The following is a 25929-nucleotide window of genomic DNA, read 5'->3' as shown; positions in this document are numbered from 1 at the left end:
TCTTTGATGCTCAAATGTGGCGGAGGCTGGCCGCGAAATAAATCACCATTTGGCATTACTTGTACTGTAGTTGTTGTTGTAGTCCAACCCCCTGCCAAGCAGGAAACACCATCAAAGCATTCTTGACATATGCCTGTCAAGCCTCTGCTTAAAGACCTCCAAAGAAGGAGACTCCGCCACACTCCTTGGTAGCAAATTCCACTGTCGAAAAGCTCTTACTGTCAGGAAGTTCTTCCTAATGTTTAAGTGGAACCTTCTTTCTTGTAGTTTGAGTCCATTGCTCCGTGTCCGCTTCTCTGGAGCAGCAGAAAACAACCTTTCTCCTTCCTCTATATGACATCCTTTTATATATTTGAACATGGCTATCATATCACCCCTTAACCTTCTCTTCTCCAGGCTAAACATACCCAGCTCCCTAAGCCGTTCCTCATAAGGCATCGTTTCCAGGCCTTTGACCATTTTGCTTGCCCTCCTCTGGACACGTTCCAGCTTGTCAATATCCTTCTTGAACTGTGGTGCCCAGAACTGGACACAGTACTCCAGGTGAGGTCTGACCAGAGCAGAATACAGTGGCACTATTACTTTTACGTACTATTACGTACCTCAAGAGCTTTCCGGTAAAGGCGGACAGCCTCCTCAATATTCCCTTGTTCTCGCTTGATATTTGCCAGGTTGTTAAGAGAATCCGCGTGAGTCGGGCATAAACGGAGAGCCGTGTTGTAGCATTCCTCAGCTTCGGCAACCTTCAAAACACAAAACAGTTTTTACGCGAATATTAGTATCTCTTTTGCAGGCTGTGATGGCCCCCGAATCGGGGCCAGATTGAGGTTTGATGTGACCCTCAGCTCCTGAAGGTAACAGAGCCCTTGGTATTAGGGTGGTTCATAAAATGCCTTCTCCAAATGTCTTCTCTTACTACACAAGAGATTATTTAGCTGTATCTGAAATTTCATGCATGTCAGTTAGTATCTTGACCCTGCTCCACTGAAAAACATTGGGTGTTTAAATGTTTACTATTAAACATTGGGTGTTTAAATTATTACTATTATTATTATTATTAAGTGGAAACTGGACAATTTTTATAGGGTGATATAGAAAGGGGGTGGGAGTCGACGCTCGGTAGGAGCAAAGTTGTATGTAATGATGATTTGACATGAACGTGACAAGAAGGAAAATAGGAACATTTATTAAAAATTGTATTTTTTTAAAAAAAAATGACTTCTTTAAAGTTTCTGTACCCCAAATCCCCCCAAAAAAGGGGGGATTTCGAAGTCACCATCATCCGGAAGGTTTTATTCAGCAAACCCTCTGACATTCAGAAAGCAAAAAGGACCAGTATCTTTATTTCTTAATTTTTATTTTATTTACAACATAGTTCAGCACAACTCATACACACAAACAAACTCACCACCATTGAAAATTTAATTATCCAAATTAAATTCCTATCCCCTTACACAAAGAAAACAGAACATAAAAATAAAAAGACTTCTTTTATGCTGTAAATGGCCTCCTTATTTACTGTGTACTGTTGATTTTATATGGGGCTATGGAATATTTTCCGATCCTTTTTTGCTGTACCTGTGTCTGTTATTCCTAATAGCAAGCATGTCCAAAGTCCGTTTTGGGGGCCTAATCAGTTTAATCTGGCCTGTGGGAGTTTATTTCCTGGGGTAAAATCCAAAAAAACCCACAACAACTCAGCAACTTCAATCCTAAAACAAGCTTAACAATTTAAGCCAGGGGTCCCCAAACTGAGATGCGGCCCAATCGCCTTCTAAATCCGGCCCACAGACTGTCCGGGAATCAGCATGTTTTTACATGAGTAGAACATTTCCTTTCATTTAAAATGCATCTCTGGGTTATTTGTGGGGCATAGGAATTCATTCATATTCCCCCCCCAAAATATAGTCTGCCCCCCCCCCAAGATCTGAGGGACAGCGGACCGGCCCCCTGCTGAAAAAGTTTGCTGACCCCTGATTTGAGCCCTAAAAAAGAGCTCAACAATTCTCAAAAAAGGTCAACAACTTTGGTCAGCCATCACTTATGGCCCTTTACTTCTTCAAATCTGGCCCTCTTTCAAAAACGTTTGGACACCACCGCCTAATAGGAAAGCTTCTGGGATAAGATTTATAATGAGTTGAAGAAAGTGTTTAAAACACGTTTGTTAAGAACCCAGAAGCTTTTCTACTTGGTATCACAAGGAAAGAACTGCCCAAGAAACAACAGCAGCGAGAATTGTGTTAGCAAGGAACTGGAAATCAGAAGATATTCCTACGATCGACGATTGGCAGATGAAGCCGATAGAATTCATGGAACTGTCTGGACTGGGAGAATCCGGGATCGGAGTGAGGAGTCGGAGGAAGAAGATTGGAAGAAGTTTGAAATTTATTTGGAGAAGAATTATAAAATCAAAAATAAATTTTAAAGGAGGTGGAAGTAAAAAGAGGTGGCAGAAGCAATTTAGATTTGAGGACGAGGAATTAAGATAATATGTACATAGTTTATTTCTAGTTTTCCAGATTTAGAAGATACGATGAAGTAAAGGAATTTAGAGATGTAAAGGGAATTAGAATAATGGTTTATAATGTGTAATTTAAGGAAGAATGGTATAAAGACTTAGAGGTGCTAAATAAGTAATAAAAATAGAAACGTGGAAGGGAGGAAGTTGAAGGAGTTAAGAATTGGCAAGGGGGCATTTAAATTGTTATGTAAACGAGATCTTATTGCTAAGTATGCTCAAACGAGCCAATCTATTCGATTCATTTGTAATTTGTTTTTTTCTATCTTTTTCTGCTTTTTTGTTTTTCTTATATCTTGTTCTTCTTCTTATTCTATGCTGTTAAAAGTTAAAACCAATAAAAATATTTATATATTTAAAAAAGGAAAGCTTCTGTATTTTTCACAAAGTTATATTGAAACATTTTTTTTTTAAGTTTATCATACACTATACCCCAGAAATGTTTTTTTCACAGGCCCACCAGACATGTAGAAGTGTTCCGTCTGCTTGACCGCACCTCCAGCACAGGTTTGCCTTTGCTTTCTACATTTTAGCTATTTTGGCCGGTCTTAAATACCATCTATAAAACATGTGCCCCCCACACCCTTACCTTCCGAGTCCCGGACTGCAGAATCCGGGACCGGCAGCCGTGTGACACCGGAAGTTGCGTCGACGTAACGTCCGGTGTCGCTTTGCCCTTCTATGGGCACCAAAAATGGCCGCCACCGGCTTCGAAAGTCGCTATGGGCACCAAAAATGGCCGCCACTGACACCGGAAGTCATGTCTATGCACTTCCAGACATGCGTAGATGCGACTGTTGAAGCCAGCGGCGGCTATTTTTGGTGCCCATAGGGCAAATCGGAAAGAAAAAAATAACGGAGAAAAACGGGAGACGAAGTGATACGGGAGACCACCGGGAAAAGGTAAGTAAAAACAGGGGTTTCCCGGGGGAAACAGGGTACGTGGCAGCTATGCCCCGCACCCCAAGTCAAAAGGGACCCCCCCCCCGTTTCTTACGCTGCCTTTCTCTTTGAGCGCGTTGGCGAGGTTGCAGTAGGCGTCAGGGAAGTGGGGCTGGAGTTCGATGGCCCGCTTGTAGGTATCAATTGCCAGATCGATCAGCCCCTGTTCGTAATACACGCAGGCCAGGTTGCCGTGGACGACGGCGTGGTTGGGACTCAGGCTCAGGGCCCGTAGGTAGGCTGCAACAGCTCTGAAATAAGATCAAGGACTGGGTTTAGTTTCATTGTCACCAGGATGGATAAAAATCTGATTAAAAAATAAATAAAATGGGTTTGGGAGGATGATGAAGAGGATACCAGCAAGGCTGAACCTTCCCATTAAAAAAGGGATTTGATTAGTCATACCTCGGTTTTGTGGGATGCAAAGGGTTAAGTGCAGTCAAGTCACAACAATCCCTAGATAGTCCACTTGGAGGTCTGAGGAGGAACACATGACTAAGCCTAGTTAATTAGCTTATTAGATGGGACAGGCGGAGATAAATTCAGAAGCTTGACGCCATTTCCCTCTCTTACTCTCACTCATGGACTCTTGGACCTCCTTCTTTGGAGGTTTTTAAGTAGAGGCTTGACAGGCATATGTCAAGAATGCTTTGATGGTGTTTCCTGCTTGGCAGGGGGTTGGACTGGATGGCCCTTGTGGTCTCTTCCAACTCTAGGATTCTATGATTCTATATGATCACTTCACTTCAAGGACTCAACATCTAGTGAGGTTACTCTCTCTCTCAAGGCCTCCAGCCTAGAGAGAGATGAGATGGAGTCTCACTTCTTATAAGTGAACTTCACAATGTATATATTACCTTTGACCTAAGCACGTCTACCTCTTGAGCATGCTGTATCTCAGGAAGATTGTAAGTAAACATCTTTTATACTTTTAAGAGCATTGTGTCGTGTCTTTTCTTTTAAGAGGGATAAAGGGGAAAATACCAGGAAAAGACACTTTATTTGACAGGCTTAAATCAAGCCTGCGCAAACGCTTTTCTGCTGTGCATTTTGCAAAAGCGGAATGTTTTTACTCTGCTGAAGTTTGGTGCTTGCTAGCGCAAGCAGGGATAGGACATCTTAAACAATATCTCCTCATCCACATTCCTGAACATTCCCACAGGTTTAAGTACGCCTCAGTACAGACTTCTGGAACCAATTGTGTTCATAAACCGAGGTACCACTGTACAGTGGTACCTCTCCTTACGAATTTAACGCGTTCCAAACGCACATTCGTAAGTCGAAAACAATTGTAAGTCAAATCCCATAGGAATGCATTGGGAGAAAAAATGCGTAAGTCGAAGCAACCCTATCTAAAAATTCGTAAGTAGAAAAAACCCTATCTAAACCGCATCCAAGATGACGGACGGAGCTCCGTTCGTAAGTAGAAACATTCGTAAGTTGAGTTATTCGTAAGTAGAGGTACCACTGTACTCTGAAAATGAAGCCTTCCTTTTTGATAGAACGATCAAAACAACTCTGAAAATTTATGATAAAAAAAAAAAGCCTCCGGTTGTTGATGTTAAGAGGATGCCAATGAGGCTGAACCTTTCTGTAAACAAGGGATTTGATGACTCCGACAGGGCAACCTTCCTATTTGATAAAACGGTACAAACATTATGCCATAATGTTATTGTTTTAGTGAAAGAGATTGTTTAAATTGTTATGAAGGAAATGATTCTTTTTCTCCTTCCAGTGAAGTACAGCAGAAAAGGTGTCCAAACAGAAACAGTTAACTTGTGAAAACCCACCATCATTTCACCATTATTGGTCTATGCATTTCTAATAGCCTGCATTTCTGAAAACTTATTAGTCCCAAAAAGGAAACCTGCTTCCAGTTGTCAATATTAAGAGAATGTTAGCATTCTGTAAAAAAAAAAGGGGGGGGGTTGATTATCCCAAAAAGGAAACCTTTTTCCCCCAAATAATTTTTATTCATTTTCCAAATACAAAATCACAAAAAAACTCAAAACGGGGAAAAAAACAAACAAACAAAAACATAAAAAAGAAAAACATCTCAAATCTTATATTATTTGCTTTACATTGTTGACTTCCTCAATTCCCCCCTCACAGGGTCCATTTTAAAATTCCAATTAATCAGTTTGCATCTTATGTCTTAAATTAATCTAACACATTTTATCGTCAGCACTCAAATATTCTATGCTAAAAATATCATCTGTTTCCCACCAACAATTAATCAATTTATCCAAATCAAAAATTATTTTCCCTTCCTTCTATCTTCTATTTCTCCTCTTAGCCTCAACAATTTTTACCAAGAAATTTCCATCAATTTATTAATTATTCTATCATACTAACATCTAAACTGAGGGTCTCCCAGATTCTTCCGCGAGTTCCGTAAGTCATTCCAGTTTCGGACCATCTAAGTCAAGAAAGTTACCTCCATTATTACCCCTCAACCCGCTCCCACCCTGACCCAGCCTACCCACCATTCTTCCTCAATCATCCCTTGATGCCTCCCTAGTTCTTTAAATGCTGTAGTACAAAACTGTCCAGCAATAATTCCATTTTCCAACCCTTTTCCAGTGTCAAGCTGCCGCCTCTTCTCTCTTTGTCAGCGCATAGCGAAGGGATCTCTCTGCTCTACTCTCTATGGCTTCTTTCCCCCTTTCGCTGGCTCTGCCTGCCTCGATGTCTCTGCCTCTCTTATCACTCTCTCCTCTCCCTGACTTCTTTCCCCCTCTCAATAACTAAAAAAACAAACAAACCAGCATTTCCCCAGCTGCAGACTTGAGTGCTGGAGAAGACAGCCTCCCCTCCCTGCCAAAGAAAGGGCTATAATCGTCTTATATGGCGATTATATCCCGAACCCTATATTTTAACTTGAAAATTAGGGGGTCGCCTTATACGCCCAGTCGTCTTATACGCCAGCATATACGGTAATGTGATTATACACAAAACTATTAAAAACCATTATATACGCCCATATAAGCTATACGCCTATTTGCTTACCTGTCAAATATACGTGCCTCTTTCAAGACATTACCCAGATTAATGTACGCATCCAGGAAGTTGGGGTCCAGGGTCACCGCCTGAGAATATTGAAGACAACAGATTTTGGTTACTAATATAACAGCATGGTTACTTTCAAGTAAGAGGGTCAACTTTGACCTAGGCTGCCTCCTACCTACCTACCTAATCTACCTACCTACCCTATCTATCTGCCTATCTAACTACCTACCCTATCAAATCTATATATCTACCTTATCTATCTACCTATGATTCTATCTATCTATCTATGATTCTATGTCTGCAACGACAGCAGCGAGAATGCGACTAGACCAATGGGGCTTAGATTGGATTGTTATGAATGAAAAAATGAATAAAAAAATGGTTTAAAAGGAGAATGCTACTAGCCCGATTAATGGGGCTTAGATTGGATTGTTTATCATTATCGTTATTATTTCAGAACCACTAGCAATAATCTTTGAGAATTCCTGGAGAACAGGCAAAGTCCCAGCAGACTGGAGGAGAGCAAATGTTGTCCCTATTTTCAAAAAGGGGGAAAGAGAGGAGAATGCTACTAGCCCGATTAATGGGGCTTAGATTGGATTGTTTATCATTCTCGTTATTATTTTTCCAGGCCTTCCCATCTAGAGCCCAGAAACCCCGTCCCAGTTACCTTCTCAAAGTGATGGATCGCCAACCAGATTTCCCCTTGCGCGTTGAACACGCAGCCGAGGTTACTCCATGCCACAGCAAAGTTGGGCTGGGTTTCGATGGCTTTCAGGTAGCAGGCCTTGGGAGGGTTCGCAAGGTAGGTAGGTAGGCACAGGGGGGAAGGGGGGTATTTGCACAAAAGAAAAGCAAGAGAAAAGTCACAGTTAGTCTCCCTCCTCCGACCGGCCAAAAGTGATCCTGCGGTAGAGGCTCGCTCGCTGGCGCCAAAACTAGCGTGCTGGCGGGTGATGCTGTGCCGCGCAAACCGGGACCCGAGTGCAAATCCACCATTGTCAGTTCAGCTAACCCTTCAATATATATATAGCAATTCTTTCCTAGCAAGCCATTCCTTTCGGCTTTCGCATTCGCAACTGGCTTCTGATACGCCGCCAGTTTGGATTGTGATGCGGTTTGGAGAGCATCCTGGCCGAGGTCAGGTGACCTTGGGGCCCGGCTCTCCCAAATATTCTCCAGTTAAGTCGAAATGACAGCGGGGCCTTGGTTCTCAAACGCCAAAAACCTTGCTTCCATCCTCTTCACACGGACGAGCAGGGGTTGCCTTTCAGAAGTCACAAAATCCCTTCTACTCAAACGCCTCGGTTCCCAAACGCCGAAAACCCAGAATGGTTAATTCTTCTTTTACAGAAAGGTTTGGCATCTTCTTCATATGGACAATAGGGCATTTTATGAATTACTTTTTTAACAAAATGCCTACTCTAAATGTCTTATCTTACTACACTAGGGATTATAGAACTATCTCTGAAATTTCATGCATATCAGTTAATATCTTGACCCTGCTCTACTGAAAAGCATTGGGTGTTCAGTAGAGCAGTTAATAAAAAAACACCTCTTTTTTGAAAAGGCCTTCTCCAAAGGTCTTCTCTTACTACGCTAGGGATTGTATAGCTCTCTCTGAAATTTCATGCGTATCAATTAATATCTTGACCCTCCTCCACGAATATAGCTGTTTACTTGGCTGTTTTCCTATGACGTGAAGGCAAAAATGTCAATTCAGTGGAGCAGGGTTAAGATATCAACTGATAGGCATCAACTATATAATCCTATAGCTACATGATCTATATCAGGGGTGGCCAACTCCCAAGAGACTGCGATCTACTCACAGAGTTAAAAACTGGCAGTGATCTACCCCCCCCCCCTTTTTGGGTTCAGGTCAAGGTTGTTGAGCTTTTTTTAGGAAGGAAAGCCCTGTTTTGGGGGTTCAAAGGAGGAAAGCCACATTTTAGAGCAGGCATCCCCAAACTACGGCCCTCCAGATGTTTTGGCCTACAACTCCCATGATCCCCAGCTAACAGGAGCAGTGGTCGGGGAAGATGGGAATTGTAGTCCAAAACATCAGGAGGGGCAAAGTTTGGGGATGCCTGTTTTAGAGGGTGCAGGGCAAAAGTGTTGAGCTTTTCTTTAGGGGAACCAAAGTTGTTGAGCTTCTTTGGGGGGAGCCAGTGATCTACCAGTGATCTACCACAGATGTCCAGTGATCTACCAGTAGTAGATCACAATCTACCTGTTCAACGTGCCTGATCTATATAATCCCTTTTTATGAATCGCCCTAATGGACAAGCGGCTCCCTTTTGGGAGTCACAAAATCCCTGCTACTCAAAACGCCTTGGTTCCCAAAACGGCAAAAACCCATAAGGAAGCATTCCGGTTTCTGGAGCTTCTGGGAAGCCAGAGGTTGAATTGTTTTGAACTGAACTGTCGGCAATTGTTTCTGGGGCGCCTGCGCGCAATCAGAAGTCGTGCCTTGGTTTCCAAACATTTCGGAAGTCCGACGGGCTTCCGGAACAGATTAAGTTTGGTGCTTTGGTTTTTGCAATCGGAGCCTTTTTCGATTACAGTGGGACCTCGGCTTACGAGCTCCTCGACATCCGACGTTTTCGAGTCGCGAGCGGAAAAAGTGGCCACGCACTTACGATTTTCCCGACACCCAAACGGAAAACCCGTTCGCGGCTTCCCCGACTTACGAGTTTTTAGACGCGGTTTCCCAGACTTACTAATTTTTCCGTTTCCAGCGCATTCCTATGGGAAACCGCTTTTCCTATGGGAAACCCGACTTACGAAGTTTTCCACCTACGGGTGTGCATTCGGAACGGATTAAATTCGTAAGTCGAGGTCCCAGTGTATTTTGTTTTTGTGACTGTGTGGACCCCGGTTCAGCTACTGATTGATTGTGTGACTGCAGAAACGGTTAAAAAAAAAAGCCGCCCCCCCCCAATCCAAATACTGTATATTCCTGCATATAAGACTACTTTTTAACCCAGGAAAATCTTTCTCAAAAGTCTGGGGTAGTCTTATACGCCAGGTTGTATTTCTTATGCGACGAGTATATCCCAAACTCTGTAATTTAACTGGAAAAGTTGAGGGTCGTCTTATACGCCCAGTCGTCTTGTGACTATCTTCAAGGTCAGGGGGGGGATTACTTTTAATTTTTATAATCTGCAATGCTCTTATTTCTCGTATAGTACAGTACATTGTTGCTTTCCGTGATCTCGTTAGATAGCAAAATTCGTGTCCAATGGCTGTTTTTCGGGGTTGTTTTTAAAAGTCCGGAGTCGATTAACTCTTTGGTTTCGGAACGGATTCGGTTTGAGAACCAAGGGACCGCTGGAAATAGAAATTGCAATGGAACAGGGGGTGGCCAACTCCCAAGAGACTGCGATCTACTCACAGAGTTAAAACTGGCAGTGATCTACCCCCTCTTGGGGGGTTCGGGCCAAAGTTGTTGAGCTTTTCTTAAGGAGGAGGAAAGCGCCATTTTGATGGGCTGCAGGGCAAAAATGTTGAGCTTTTTTTAGGGGAGCCATAGTTGTTGAGCTTATTTGGGGGAAGCCAGTGATCTACTACAGACGTCCTGTGATCTACCGGTAGATCACGATCTACCTGTTGGACGTGCCTGCAACAGAAGATCCAGGATGCTTCATGAAATACACGGTCTCTCTCTCTCTTCTTCAAGAACAGAAAACGGGCTCTCCGCCCCTGAACTCACCTGTGTAGGATGCACACCTGAACGTTACCTTCACAACCTCAAATGACAGCTTTGCACGAAGGTGCCCGGTCCCTGCAATGCGAGCGCAAGAAGTCGCCGGCGCCCCCTAACAGCACACCGCTCGCGCCCTCGCTGCCAACTGCCACGCTTTGCCGCAACGCCCCGGGTGCTGTGAGCGGACAACTAGACCGATTCATCTGCCGGACAGGCCCACATAGAAACTGGGGGGGGGGTTCCCCTTAAATTTGTGCCAGAAACCTCGATGCATCGCGACCCGATTTTGCCGAGAGGCCTAGAGGGAGCCACCTGGGTGGAGATGAATCGTCCGGCCCGCCGTTCACAAGGGCCCCGTCGCACGCTGTGCGCGTTTCCGCTGCGCCGCCTTTGCGCTACCGCAGGACCACAGCGCGTCATCGGCAGAGCAGAACGCTGCAATCCAAACAAAGAAGGAAAAAGGATCAAAAAAATGAACCACCGGGAAGAGTTAGGTGCTTTTAGCTATAAGTCCTTTCCCAATTACCTCTCTTAAATCTTAAGGTACTTTTTTTTTTTTACGTTTATTCCTTGGAAAGAAACGTGTGGCTAGGACTATCGATCGCTCTCTTAATGTTACTCGCCCGTACAGAAAATACTTAAGCAGTTTCCGAAGCCACAAGACAGAAGATTCAGGCACGGAACAAATGGTGTTTTTGTGTCGTGGCGGTTACAAACCCGTTACCATATTTCTCATGTCAGTTTTCGGTGCGTTCCTTCCTGGAAGAGGAGGAGGAGGAGAGTCTCTGCTTTACATCCAGCCCGCGAGCTCCCTCTCCATCCTTACGCATGGAAAAGGTTTTCCCCCACCTGAAACCTTCTAAATGTAATATCAGTGGTGGAGAACCAAAAACGAGAGAGAAAATAAAACAAGATCATTAGTAAAGAGTTGCAACAAAGCAATCAAAAATCTCGGGGTACGTCTTTAACACGGGGGGGGGTCTGTAACGGGGGGCATGCAGAAGGGAAAGGGGTTAATGGGGGGAGGGGCCAACAGTAAACTGGAAGAAAGGCTCTCCGAAACTCCCAAAACGATTGAAATTTCAATTCGGGTGGGAAAGATTGGGCTGGTTTGGTCTCGCAAATGCGCTGATGGCCAAAGAAATACATTGCCGTTTGTTCAGAATATATATATATATATATGTATTTCAACCTCCCCCCCCCCCCGGTTTAATGGTGTTCTCGCAAAAAAACAGAATAACACTTTCAAGCTAGGCGGGTCTCTCCAGAGCTCTGAAACGAAGAAGTCAAGAAACCTAAGGCAAGCGCGGTGACCGGTCACAATAGAAGCTGCAGTGGCGTGCGATTCGAGTTAGCTGTCCGCCTGGCGCGTCGGAGAAGGCGTTTGGACACCACACACCCCCATTCAGAGTCAATGCAATGGGGCTGCCCGGAGCGGCTGCCTGCCCAATCGGTGCTTAGAACTTGTCCGAGAGCGGATTCTCCCAGAAACCAGCCTTTCTCCTCTCCCCGCCCCGCCCCGCCCAGAACGGCAACCAGTCGGAAGCTACACTGCTGACGCACCCCACTCGGACGCTGGCGCGTGGGGGCTGGAAGCGAAGGACCTCCCTCTGGAGTTACTCCCCGTTCCTCCGCGCCCCGGCAGCTGCGTTAAGGTGGCTTGTAACAAGGCAAATTTGGGGTCCCATTGGAAAGGCCTCCCCCGCTTGGCGGAGAGCCGTTTTGGGGTCCGAATTATCCTGCTAGACTGCTAGAAGCCACCTTCCCACTCTCGGCCGCACGTTTTTCTTTCATCAGCTCATCTCCCGAGCAAACCAGCCACGTCGCTCGACCCTTTGGGCAAAGGCAAGATTGTTTGAAGGAAGCAAACCGGGAGCAGGAATGTTTGCCAGCCTTTCTTCCACTGTGGAAACGGGGAGAGGGGTGGGGGTGGGGAGTTTAAAGAATAGTCTTTTTTTTCTCAATGCCATATTCAGAAGGAAACATTCGATAAGGTTCTTCTCCACTTACAAGCCGCAAAGGCCTTTAGAAGAGCGCCTGCTTCTCACACAGGAATCGCGGACTATGTCAGCAGGCAAGCCTCAGTTTGGAAGGAATGTTTCTTTCCAGATCAGAGAATGAGTCACATCACAAGAGTCTCGTTCTGCGGCAAGACTCAACGTCTTAAAATCAAGTATTAACGGGGGGGCCCCGCAACTACGCTGGGGGAATTCGAGGCCTTCGGCTTTCTCAGCCATTTCCCGGGAGTCTCGCAGGTCAGCAGCGGCGCATCGAAGACGTGGCGCAAGCGTTCACATTCTCAAAAGACTGATGTTTTAAAACGCATAATACAGAACACCTACCTTGGCTTCTTCCAAGCGACCCAGGGCTTTGAGCAGATTCCCCAGGTCACTACGTACGCAGTACAAGTCCTGGAAATTGAAACGCATTGGGTCAGTCCCCAAAAAAGAGGCAGTGGCAACATCAAAAGATCATATACGGTGGGGCCTTGGTTCTCGAGCAGCTTAGAATCATAGAATCATAGAGTTGGAAGAGACCACAAGGGCCATCCAGTCCAACCACCTGCCAAGCAGGAAACACCATCAAAGCATTCTTGACATATGCCTGTCAAGCCTCTGCTTAAAGACCTCCAAAGGAGACTCCACCACACTTCTTGGCAGCAAATTCCACTGCCGAACAGCTCTTACTGTCAGGAAGTTCTTCCTAATGATGAGGTGGAATCTTCTTTCTTGAAGTTTGAATCCATTGCTCCGTGTCCGCTTCTCTGGAGCAGCAGAAAACAACCTTTCACCCTCCTCTATATGACATCCTTTTATATATTTGAACATGGCTATCATATCACCCCTTAACCTTCTCTTCTCTAGGCTAAACATACCCAGCTCCCTCCTGGGCCGTGTTCAGAAAGTGGCGGTGGGGGATGAGTGTTCGGACCCCTGGGCTCTCACTTGTGGGGTGCCTCAGGGCTCTCTGAAAGATCTACATTGGCTCCCAGTACGTTTCCGAGCACAGTTCAAAGTGTTGGTGCTGACCTTTAAAGCCCTAAATGGCCTCGGTCCAGTATACCTGAAGGAGCATCTCCACCCCCATCGTTCTGCCCGGACACTGAGGTCCAGTACCGAGGGCCTTCTGACGGTTCCCTCATTGCAAGAAGCAAAGTTGCAGGGAACCAGGCAGAGGGCCTTCTCGGTAGTGGCGCCTGCCCTGTGGAACGCCCTCCCATCAGATGTCAAAGAGAAAAACAGCTACCAGATTTTTAGAAGACATCTGAAGGCAGCCCTGTTTAGGGAGGCTTTTAATGTTTAATAGATTATTTTATTTCATTTTTCTGTTGGAATCCGCCCAGAGTGGCTGGGGAAACCCAGCCAGATGGGCGGGGTATGAATAATAAATTATTATTATTATTATTATTATTATTATTATTATTATCATTATTATTATTATTAAAAGGTAAAGGTAAAGGACCCCATACCGTTAAGTCCAATCACAAACGACTCTGGGGTTGCAGCGCTCGTCTCACTTTACTGGCCGAGGGAGCTGGCATACAGCTTCCAGGTCATGTGGCCAGCATGACTAAGCCGCTTCTGGTGAAACGGCGGAGAAATTAGGAAGATTAAACCTTAGGAAGAACTTCCTGACAGTAAGAGCTGTTCAACAGTGGAATTTGCTGCCAAGAAGTGTGGTGGAGTCTCCTTCTTTGGAGGTCTTTAAGCAGAGGCTTGACAGCCATATGTCAAGAATGCTTTGATGGGTGTTTCCTGCTTGGCAGGGGGTTGGACTGGATGGCCCTTGGGGTCTCTTCCAACTCTAGGATTCTATGAAATGCCATTTACCTTCCCGCCACAGCGGCACCTCTTGATCTCCTTGCACTCGCCACCTCCCACTTCCTAAGAGACTTGGTCCTTTCTGAATAAGAATCTGAAGGTGGAATTGCTTTTGGAATTGCGCCAGTTCAAAGCCGCAACTTAGAATCATAGAATCATAGAGTTGGAAGAGACCACAAGGGCCATCCAGTCCAACCCCCTGCCAAGCAGGAAACGCCATCAAAGCATTCTTGACATGTGCCTCTGCTTAAAGAACTTCAAAGAAGGAGACTCCACCACACTCCTGATCAGTTTCTGTTATTTGGTTCTCATGGGAAACTTACAGATTCTTGCTTCACACAATTAACTCAAGGCAGTGTCAATTTACTCTTGGCAGAAAGCCAAGGTCTGCCTGACCTGGAAACTAATCGGTTCACACACGCCTTGATACCCAAACACCCTGGTTTCGAAATGCATTGGTTCGCACACGCCTTGGTACCCAAACACCCTGGTTCTCAAAAACTTTGGTACCCAAATGCCCTGGGTCTCAAACGCCTTGGTAACCAAATGCCCTGGTTCCAAAATGCATTGGTTCCCAAACTCCTTCTCCCGGTGGAATTCAACTTACAGGGTTGTACTGCAAGGCAGAGACGTAGGCCTGCACCGCTCCTTCCATGTCGCCTGCGGCAACTAAAGCAGCGGCGAGGTTGATGTATCCGTCAATGAAGTCCGGCTTGAGGCGCAGGGCGTGCCGATAGTGCTCAATCGCCTCCTGCAGCTGGCCCCGTTCCTTGTACACGTTCCCCAAATTGGAGTAGGCTTCGGCCAGCAGCGGATTCTGCTTGATTGCCAAAGTGCTGAAGTGAGCGGACCTGGGGGGGGGGGGAGATGCAATATCGTCTGGCATTTAATCTAATAGGTACTTTCTTTTTTTAAAAAAAAATATTAAATTTTGTCTTTTATAATGAAGCACAAACAAGAATTATTCAATTTTACCTTTTACATTCCCCTCACCCCACCCCGGGACTTCCCTCATCTTCCCTTTCTGGTTTGTTACAAACGTTTTTGTTTTCTGCATGTTGATGTACTTTAAATATTGTTACCTTATCTTCCTTTTGAGCTGATTGGTTCAAAATTGGGAAAGGAGTACAAGGTTGTATATTGTCTCCCTGCTTATTTAACTTATATGCAGGATTCATCATGCGAAAGGCTGGACTAGATGAATCCCAAGCCGGAATTAAGATTGCCGGAAGAAATAGCAACAACCTCAGATATGCAGATGACACAACCTTGATGGCAGAAAGTGAAGAGGAATTCAAGAACCTTGCAATGAGGGTGAAAGAGGAGAGCGCAAAATATGGTCTGAAGCTCAACATCAAAAAAACCAAGATCATGGCCACTGGTCCCATCACCTCCTGACAAATAGAAGGGGAAGAAATGGAGGCAGTGAGAGATTTGACTTTCTTGGGCTCCTTGATTACTGCAGATGGTGACAGCAGTCACAAAAATTAAGAGACGCCTGCTTCTTGGGAGAAAAGCAATGACAAACCTACACAGCATCTTAAAAAGCAGATACATCACCTTGCCTACAAAGGTCCGTATAGTTCAAGCTATGGTTTTCCCAGTAGTGATGTATGGAAGTGAGAGCTGGACCCTAAAGAAGGCTGATCGCCGAAGAATTGATGCTTTTGAATTCTGGTGCTGGAGGAGACTCTTGAGAGTCCCATGGACTGCAAGAAGATCAAACCTCTCCATTCTTAAGGAAATCAGCCCTGAGTGCTCACTGGAAGGACAGATCGTGAAGCTGAGGCTCCAATACTTTGGCCACCTCATGAGAAGAGAAGAATCCTTGGAAAAGACCCTGATGTTGGGAAAGATTGAGGGCACTAGGAGAAGCGGACAACAGAGGACGAGATGGTTGTATGTTTAGCCTGGAGAAGAGAAGGTTAAGGGGTGATATGATAGCCATGTTCAAATATATAAAAGGATGTCATATAGAGGAGGAGGAGTTTGGATTTGATACCCCGCTTTATCACTACCCGAAGGAGTCTCAAAGCGGCTAACAATCTCCTTTTCCCTTCCTCCCCCACAACAGACACCCTGTGGAGTGGGTGGGGCTGAGAGACTTCAAAGAAGTTTGACTAGCCCAAGGTCACCCAGCAGCTGCATGTGGAAGAGCGGAGACACGAACCCGGTCCCCCAGATTACGAGTCTACCGCTCTTAACCACTACACCACACTGGCTCCCTAGGAGGGTGAGGAGGGTGAAAGGTTGTTTTCTGCTGCTCCAGAGAAACAGACACAGAGCATTGGATTCAAACTACAAGAAAGAAGATTCCACCTAAACATTAGGAAGAACTTCCTGACAGTAAGAGCTGTTCGACAGTGGAATTTGCTGCCAAGAAGTGTGGTAGTCTCTCCTTCTTTGGAGGTCGTTAAGCAGAGGCTTGACAGGCAGATGTCAAGAATGCTTTGATGGTGTTTCCTGCTTGGCAGGGGGTTGGACTGGATGGCCCTTGTGGTCTCCTCCAACTCTATGATTCTATTATATGTGCCAGGGGTGGGGGAAGGAGGGGATGGGATATGTCATGGATCAACACAGGGGGGTGGCAGTCACAGGGATTAGCCGGGGGTCGCTGGTATGTGATCCCCTGGGCGGGTGCAGGTCCCTGGGAAGCGGCCTGGTCTCGGATGTGCGATCTCCGAGTCGAGCTTGGTTCCCTGAGGAGCGGCTTGGTCTCGGGGCGGTTTGCTCTCTGTTGGAGGCGTGGTCTCCTGGGCATGAGGGATTGTGGGAGTGTGTTTGTCCATTGTTCGTTGAATGTCCAATTTTGTTGACCGCAAATCCAGGTTTTTACCTGTGTTCGGTGTGTCAGCTGGTAAGTGCAAGTACATAATGACCTGCTCACATGTGTGTTTTAGGTTGTGGCCAAATTTCAGGACGATCAGGTAAGTGCTTGTGGTAGAAAAGTGGGGAATAACACACATGCGCCTTCCCCATTTTTATATACAGTGGTGCCTTGCTTAACGAATGCCCTGCTTAACGAAATTTCCACTTAACGAAAGGATTTTTCGAGCGGAGGTTGCCTCACTAGACGAATCCGTTTTACGAAAAATCCGTCTAGCGAATCGCGATTTCCCATAGGAATGCATTGAAATTCAATTAATGCGTTCCTATGGGCAAAAAAAAATTAAAAAATCAATGCATTCCTATGGGATTCGCTAGACGAATTTTCCGTTATAAGAAAAGACCTGTGGAACGAATTAAATTCGTCTAGCGAGGCACCACTGTAGATAGATTGGATTTGATATCCTGCTTTATCACTACACTAAGGAGTCTCAAAGCGGCTAACGTTCTCCTGTTCTCCTTTCCCTTCCTCCCCCACAACAAACACTCTGTGAGGTGAGTGGGCCTGAGAGACATCAGAGAACTGTGACTAGCCCAAGGTCACCCAGCAGCTGCATGTGGACGAGCGGAGACGCGAACCCGGTTCCCCAGATTACCAGTCTGCCGCTCTTAAGCACTACACCACACTGGCTATAAAATCAAACAGTAACGAAAATGCCTCCTGAATACGAGTCAGGATCCAATTAAAACCAATTAGATGGCCCCAGCCTCCATAGTTCTCGAAGCTACGAACATGAGTTTGACCAAACTGCGGGAGGCAGTGCATGACAGGAGTGCCTGCGTGCTATGGTCCATGGGGTCACGAAGAGTCAGACACGACTAAACAACAACAACAACAAGCCTCCTACCTGTCCAGCCTGCGACATTGGAAGTGAATGGATGAGAGCAGCAACAGTACACCAGTGTTGTCGGGCTCCTGTCTCCACAGTTGCATGCAGTGCCTCTCGGCCGCTTCGAAGTCCCCTGCCTGGTACTCCCGGTGAGCCAACTCTGCCAGCCCTTGGAAGGAAAGCAGACGTTTTGTTGGTTCTGAAGGATCACCAAGACATTCGGAGGGGGGAAACAAAAAGTTAGAAGGGGGGAGGCAAAAGCCAACAGACGGTGGTGTGCAAAGAAAAAGGGGAAATATGCTTGGTGAGATGCAAAACTCCAAGGGGGTCTGCAGGGCGAACGCAAACAGATCGGCTAAATGTCAAAAGCAGGGGTCAGCAAACTACCGTTTGCACCATCCCTGACCCCTGGTCCTGCTAGCTAGCAATAATGATGATCTAGAACAGTGGTGGCCAAACTCGCCCCCCCCAGCTGTTTTGGGACTACAGTGCCCATCGTCCATGACCACTGGTCCTGTGACCTAGGGGCGATGGGAGTTGTAGTCCCAAAAGGGCTGGAGGGCCAAGTGTGGCCACGCCTGATCTAGAACAGTGGTGGCCAAACTCGCCCCCCCCCCAGCTGTTTTGGGACTACAGTGGCCATCGTCCCTGACCACTGGTCCTGTGAGCTAGGGGTGATGGGAGTTGTAATCCCAAAAGAGCTGGAGGGCCAAGTTGGGCCATGCCTGCTCCATGGTAAAGGTGAAAGGGTACTGCCTAGCCTCAAAGCACTGGAAGAAAATATAGAGCAACAAAAAAGGACCTGAAAGTATATACTGTACAGTGGTGCCTCGCTAGACAAATTTAATTCGTTCCACGGGTCCCAGTTTCCCATAGGAATGCATTGAAACTTAATCAATGCATTCCTATGGGCTCCGGGGGATGGCGGCCCTGTCCGATGCCGGCTGTGTGCGAGGCGGCAGCCCGGAGAAGCTCTCTTCTCCCGGCCGCCGCCTCGCCTGCCTTCCCCGGCATGGGGCGCAGCTTCGGAAACCTCCGAAGCTGCGCCCCATGCCAGCTGTGCGCGGCGAGAAATAAATGCACTTTTTGACGATATTCTAATTTTCTGAGTTTCGCCTGTATAAACTAAACAAGCTCTAGCTGAGGGCCTCACTCTCCTGAGGGCCCCCGCAAAAAATAAAAAGGAACAAAACCTGTATGTACATTTCCAAAATAGAAGACAATGTGAGTTTTCTGGGAAATTCCGAATGCGAAGGTTTTCCAGTGCCCCAAATCTACTAGGGTCTGAGCACACCTGGGTTTCGTATAGCACTATAGATGCTGTGGATAATGATCTCCAAAAAGTGAATCCGAAATGCCCCGTGTGGTTGACATTTCATCCATTCTTTCTGCTTCCTTTACAAAGCAATGCATTTTTAGAAATGGAAATTTTTCTAACAAAACAGTAAAAAAATTCCACCCCGCTTCGCCAGTCCGCAATAGAGGTAGGAACAATGAGGTGCAGCTTGGGTGGGGGGAGGGGAGAGAGTGAACCGGCAACCCCAGATGAGAAGATCTAAGAAGCGTAAATCCACTTATCTATACGTCCCAGGGGGCGGCTTGGTCAAGCTGCTGCCCTGCCTAGTGACTGTATTTTTCAGTGTATAAGACCGTAAGGTAAAGGTAAAGGGACCCCTGACCATTAGGTCCAGTTGCGGACCACTCTGGGGTTATGACGCTCATCTCGCTTTACTGGCCGAGGCGGCGTTTGTCCGCAGACAGCTTCCGAGTCGTGGCCAGCATGACTAAGCCGCTTCTGGTGAACCAGAGCAGCGCATGGTCAAAATGGTCAAAGGCCTGGAAACGATGCCTTATGAGGAACGGCTTAGGGAGCTGGGTATGTTTAGCCTGGAGAAGAGAAGGTTAAGGGGTGATATGATAGCAATGTTCAAATATATCAAAGGATGCCATATAGAGAAGGGTGAAAGGTTGTTTTCTGCTGCTCCAGAGAAGCGGACACGGAGCAATGGATTCAAACTACCGTATAAGAAATTCAACCTCAACATTAGGAAGAACTTCTTGACAGTAAGAGCTGTTCGACAGTGGAATTTGCTGCCAAGAAGTGTGGTGGAGTGAGTCTCCTTCTTTGGAGGTCTTTAAGCAGAGGCTTGACAGGCATATGTTAAGAATGCTTTGATGGTGTTTCCTGCTTGGCAGGGGGTTGGACTGGATGGCCCTTGTGGTCTCTTCCAACTCTAGGATTCTATGATTCTATGATTCCGAGCCATATGTCCAGCATGACTAAGCCGCTTCTGGTGAACCAGAGCAGCGCATGGAAACACTGTTTACCTTCCCGCTGGAGCGGTCCCTATTTATCTACTTGCACTTTTGACGTGCTTTCAAACTGCTAAGTTGGCAGGAGCTGGGACCGAGCGACAGGAGCTCACCCTGTCACGGGGATTCAAACTGCCAACCTTCTGATCGGCAAGCCCTAGACTCTGTGGTTTAGACCACAGCGCCACCCGCGTCCCGTATAATTTCTTTAATTCTTGATTTCCTCAACATCTAATTGGAGGATGTTCCACAGGGCGGGCGCCACCACCGAGAAGGCCCTCTGCCTGTTCCCTGCAACCTCACATCTTGCAGGGAGGGAAGTGCCAGAAAGCCCTCGAGAGAGGCGTCCGGGGTGGAGAAGCTCTTTCAGGCCTACTGCGCATAGGCTCTATAGGCAAAGTGAATTCAACAAAGGCGCTCCTTGCGCATCACCCACGTTGAAACGTGCATGAAAAAGAGAGCGCAAACGAGTGGAAAGAAGAAAAAGTGCCTCAATTTCAGCTCCCCCTCCTGCTCCTATTTATTTGCCTTACTGCAGGCTTCCCCAAACTTCGGCCCTCCAGATGTTTTAGACTACAATTCCCATCCTCCCCGATCACTGGTCCTGTTAGCTAGGGATCATGGGAGTTGTAGGCCAAAACATCTGGAGGACCGAAGTTTGGGGATGCCTGGCTTAGTGGAAAGAAGAAGCTCCCCTAAAAATGAAGATTTGCAGCCAGACAAAATGGCTATTTCAATATTTCCCCAGAGTAGCTGGGGAAACCCAGCCAGGTGGGCGGGGAATAGGTAAAGATTTCCCAAACTTGGACTTCCAGCTGTTTGGGGACTAAAACTCCCATCATCCCTAGCTAACAGGACCAGTGGTCAGGGATAATGGGAATTGTAATCCCAAAACAGCTGGAGGGCCAAGTTTGGCCATGCCTGGTGTAGGCGAAACTGACGGGAAGAACCAGTGAGATCAAGCCTTCCACAAAAACTGCAATGAATTCAAATTGCATTAGAAAGACAACTCTAAGCAATCTACATTGCTATCACGGTGATCTGAAGATTTGCCAGAAGAAATACAGGATGGGAAATACAGGATGGGCACAAGAAATACAGGATGGGCACAAATACAGGATGGGAGACACCTTGCTTGAGAGCAGTACATGTGAAAAGGATCTAGGAATCCTGGTAGACCACAAACTTGACATGAGTCAGCAGTGTGATGCAGCAGCTCAAAAAGCCAATGCAATTCTGGGCTGCATCAATAGGAGTATAGCGTCTAGATCAAGGGAAGTAATAGTACCACTGTATTCTGCTCTGGTCAGACCTCACCTGGAGTACTGTGTCCAGTTCTGGGCACCACAGTTCAAGAAGGATACTGACAAGCTGGAACTTGTCCAGAGGAGGGCAACCAAAATGGTCAAAGGCCTGGAAACGATGCCTTATGAGGAACGGCTTAGGGAGCTGGGTATGTTTACCCTGGAGAAGAGAAGGTTAAGGGGTGATAAGATAACCATGTTCAAATATATTAAAGGATGCCATATAGAGGAGGGTGAAAGGTTGTTTTCTGCTGCTCCAGAGAAGCGGACACAGAGCAATGGATTCAAACTACAAGAAAGAAGATTCCACCTGAATATTAGGAAGAACTTCCTGACAGTAAGAGCTGTTCAACAGTGGGATTTGCTGCCAAGAAGTGTGGTGGAGTCTCCGTCTTTGGAGGTCTTTAAGCAGAGGCTTGACAGCCATATGTCAAGAATGCTTTGATGGTGTTTCCTGCTTGGCAGGGGGTTGGACTGGATGGCCCTTGGGGTCTCTTCCAACTCTATGAGTCTATGATTCTATGAAATGGCGACCGAATTCAGGATGGATAATGGAATAACTTTCGGGAATGACATCACTAGAATAGGAAAGGATGCAAAATGCATGGGAGGCATGCATGTTTATAAAAAACCATAGGGCAGAAGGGAGGCTCTGGAGAGCCAACTAGATTTGATATGAGCATATGAGGTCATGCAATGCAAATATATGTCAAATGAATAAAAATTATTTTTTTTAAAAAAAACAGATGGGCGAAGTATAAATAATCAATTTATCATCATCATCAATTGTTGTCATGGTTGTCACTAGGGTCAGGCATAGGCAAACTCAGCCCTCCGACTCTTTTAAAACTACAGTTCCCATCATCCTTGACCACCACTCCTGGTAGCTAGGGATCATGTGAGTTGTGGTCCCAAAACATCTGGAGGGCCCAGTTTGGGGGTGCCTGGGGACAAACCCGGCCCTCCAGATGTTTGGAGACTACAACTCCCATCATCCCTGCCCCCTCCCCCGAACCTGTTAGCTAGGGATGATGGGAGTTGTAGTCCCAAAACAACTAGAGCAGGCACCCCCCCAACTGCGGCCCTCCAGCTGTTTTGGACTACAACTCCCATCATCCCTGACCACTGGTCCTGTTAGCTAGGGATCATGGGAGTTGTAGTCCCAAAACAACTAGAGCAGGCACCCAACTGCGGCCCTCCAGCTGTTTTGGACTACAACTCCCATCATCCCTGACCAGTGGTCCTGTTAGCTAGGGATCGTGGGAGTTGTAGGCCAAGATATCTGGAGGGCCGCAGTTTGAGGATGCCTGAACTAGAGGGCCGTAGCTTGGGGGTGCCTGGGTTAGAGTGCTGGATTAGGCCCTTGAGCAGGCACCCCCAAACTTCGGCCCTCCAGATGTTTTGGACTACAATTCCCATCTTCCCTGGCTATTAGTCCTGTTAGCTAGGGATCGTGGGAGTTGTAGGCCAAAACATCTGGAGGGCCATAGTTTGGGGGTGCCTGGGTTAGAGTGCTGGATTAGGCCCTTGAGCAGGCACCCCCAAACTTCGGCCCTCCAGCTGTTTTGGACTACAATTCCCATCTTCCCCAGCCACTGTCTTTTGAAACTACAGTTCCCATCATCCTTGACCACTGCTCCTGGTAGCGAGGGATCATGTGAGTTGTGGTCCCAAAACATCTGGAGGGCCCAGTTTGCGGGTGCCTGGGGGCAAACTCGGCCCTCTAGATGTTTGGAGACTACAACTCCCATCATCCCTGGCCCCCCCGGACCTATTTAGCTAGGGATGGTGGGAGTTGTAGTCCCAAAACAACTCGAGGAGGCACCCCCAAACTACGGCCCTCCAGCTGTTTGGAACTACAACTCCCATCATCCCTGACCACTGGTCCTGTTCGCTAGGGATCATGGGAGTTGTAGGCCCAAGACACCTGGAGGGCCGCACTTTGAGGATGCCTGAACTAGAGGGCCGTAGGGTGGGGGTGCCTGTCTCAAAGCCAAGGTGGAGCCCCTCGCCCCACCCCCACCGCGGGCCGGCCCTCTCCCTAGCTAACAGGTCCGGGGGGCAGGGATGATGGGAGTTATAGTCTCCAAACATCTGGAGGGCCGCAGTTTGGGGGTGCCTGCTCTAGTTGTTTAGGGACTACTACTCCCATCATCCCTAGCTAACAGGTCCAGGGGGCAGGGATGATGGGAGTTGTAGTCTCCAAACATTTGGAGGGCCACAGTTTGCTCTAGTTGTTTTGGGACTACAACTCCCATCATCCCTAGCGAACAGGACCAGTGCTCAGGGATGATGGGAGTTGTAGTCTCCAAATATCTGGAGGGCCGCAGTTGGCTCTAGTTGTTTTGAGACTACAACTCCCATCATCCCTGCCCCCCCAGACCTGTTAGGTAGGGATGATGGGAGTTGTAGTCCCAAAACAACTAGAGCCAACTGCGGCCCTCCAGATGTTTGGAGACTACAACTCCCATCATCCCCGACCACTGGTCCTGTTCGCTAGGGATCATGGGAGTTGTACGCTCAAGACACCTGGAGGGCCACGGTTTGAGGGTGCCTGAACTAGAAAATACTGACAAACGAATACACCTCATAGTTGGAAATAAAAACTCTTTCATTGGGCTAATTCCAGGGAAAGACAAAATACAATGTATATCTAATAAAGAAAACAAGTGATAAAAGGACATAGCAAATGAGAACATAGCAAGCAAAATACGAAAGAGACTATTGGAACCATGAAGAGTAACAAACTGCATAAAGCAGGCTTCCCCAAACTTTGGCCCTCCAGATGTTTTGGACTACAATTCCCATCATCCCTGACCACTGGTCCTGTTCGCTAGGGATCATGGGAGTTGTGGGCCAAAAATCTAGAGGGCTAAAGTTTGGGGATGCCCGGCATAAAATTTCCTTTAAAAACAGCAAAAGGGAGTGTGGAAGTCCAATATTTGTTGTTGTCCTTTGTGTGTGTGTTTGTGTGTGTTTCCCCTCCCCCCTTTTCCCCCTCCCCTAAGTAGCTACGGACATGTCGGAAATTCATATTGTGTGTATATCATGTGAAAAAGTGATACAATATTGCGGAAATTGTAAAAATGGCTATTTCTTTTAAATGGGGAAATGAATTTTTAAAAAAAATCACTGATCGGAGGATGCCTGAACTAGAGGGCCGTAGGTTCCCCCCACCCCCACCGCGGGCCGGCCCTCTCCCCGTCGGAGGCCAGGCCTGCGGAGCTTCCCCTCAGTCGACGGCCTACTCCCAGAGGCGCTCGGGCCTAGCAGGCCCAGGCCGGCCGCGGCGCCTGAGGGGAAAGGCCTCCCTCGCAGCCGAGGACTTGCGGCTCCCTCCTGAGAGACACGAAGGAGGCCTCCCGTACCTGTGCTGTCGGCAACGTTGCCCACGGAGGCCGCCATGGCTCCAGAGAACGACTCGGCTGCTCCACGTCCGGCGGCGGCGGCTACACGCGAAATGGCGGCGGGGGGGGGGCGCAGAGGGAGACGCGAGCTGGAGCCGGATCTCCTTTGGAAAAACGTAGTCCCACCGATTCCCGCTCCTCGGGGCGGGCGGAAGCGTCGACCTGCCGCCGACGGAGACGTTGGAGAGAAGAAGGGAGACGGGACGCCGAAGCAGCCGGGACTAGAGGAGCCGAAACGACCGAGACTGGAAGCGGGTTCGCGTGTATCCCTCCGCCGAGCCAATCTGACCCACTGCGGGAGATTGGCCCAGCGCGCATGCGCCCTGGTGGATGCTCAGGAATTGCGCGCGCAGAGACTAAGCAAAAGTAAGATTCGTAGAATCATGATCATAGAATCGTAGAGTTGGAAGAGACCACAAGGGCCATCCAGTCCAACCCCCTGCCAAGCAGGAAACGCCATCAAAGCATTCTTGACAGATGCCTTTCAAGCCTCTTCTTAAAGACCTCCACCACACTCCTTGGCAGCAAATCCCACTGTCGAACAGCTCTTACTGTCAGGAAGTTCTTCCTAATGTTGAGGTGGAATCTTCTTTCTTGAAGTTTGAATCCATTGCTCCATGTCCGCTTCTCTGGAGGAGCAGAAAACAACCTTTTTCCCTCCTCCATATGGCATCCTTTTATATATTTGAACATGGCTATCATAGAATCACCTGGGACCCAGGTGGCGCTGTGGTTAAACCACTGAGCCTAGGGCTTGCTGATCAGAAGGTCGGCGGTTCGAATTCCTGTGACGGGGTGAGCTCCCGTTGCTCGGTCCCAGCTCCTGCCAACCTAGCAGTTCGAAAGCACATCAAAATGCAATTAGATAAATAGGAACCGCTACAGCGGGAAGGTAAACGGCGTTTCCATGTGCTGCTCTGGTTTACCAGAAATGGCTTTGTTATGCTGGCCACATGACCTGAAAGCTATACGCCGGCTCCCTCGCCCAATAATGCGAGATGAGCGTGCAACCCCAGAGTCGGTCACGACTGGGCCTAAGGGTCAGGGGTCCCTTTACCTTTTACCTATCATAGAATCATAGAGTTGGAAGAGACCACGAGGGCCATCCAGTCCAACCCCCTGCCAAGCAGAAACACCATCAAAGCATTCTTGACATATGCCTGTCAAGCCTCTGCTTCAAGACCTCCAAAGAA

The 25929-nt window shown here is 47.3% G+C and overlaps 1 protein-coding gene across 2 annotated transcripts in view; it reads right to left on the bottom strand.

Annotated features, from left to right (window-relative positions):
• LOC118078679 (UDP-N-acetylglucosamine--peptide N-acetylglucosaminyltransferase 110 kDa subunit) overlaps positions 1–25026 on the bottom strand; it is a 67843-nt gene extending 42817 nt beyond the window's left edge. Inside the window, exons 1-8 of one of the 2 annotated variants that reach the window (XM_060270358.1) lie at positions 24698–25026; positions 17731–17911; positions 14604–14847; positions 12518–12586; positions 7140–7256; positions 6470–6549; positions 3516–3711; positions 603–743 (exon numbers count right to left, since the gene is read on the bottom strand). In XM_060270358.1, coding sequence (XP_060126341.1) covers positions 603–743; positions 3516–3711; positions 6470–6549; positions 7140–7256; positions 12518–12586; positions 14604–14847; positions 17731–17911; positions 24698–24734 — 1065 coding nt within the window. In that variant the 5' untranslated portion in view covers positions 24735–25026. The remainder of the gene's footprint in view (positions 1–602; positions 744–3515; positions 3712–6469; positions 6550–7139; positions 7257–12517; positions 12587–14603; positions 14848–17730; positions 17912–24697) is intronic. The other variant, XM_060270359.1, reaches the window with a different exon arrangement.
• Positions 25027–25929: the final 903 nt, after the last annotated feature.

Source organism: Zootoca vivipara, chromosome Z (genome assembly GCF_963506605.1).
Source record: "Zootoca vivipara chromosome Z, rZooViv1.1, whole genome shotgun sequence".
Taxonomy (NCBI): Eukaryota; Metazoa; Chordata; class Lepidosauria; order Squamata; family Lacertidae; genus Zootoca; species Zootoca vivipara.
Note: the sequence above shows the minus strand (reverse complement) of the source record. Positions and strands in the feature narration are given on the sequence as shown.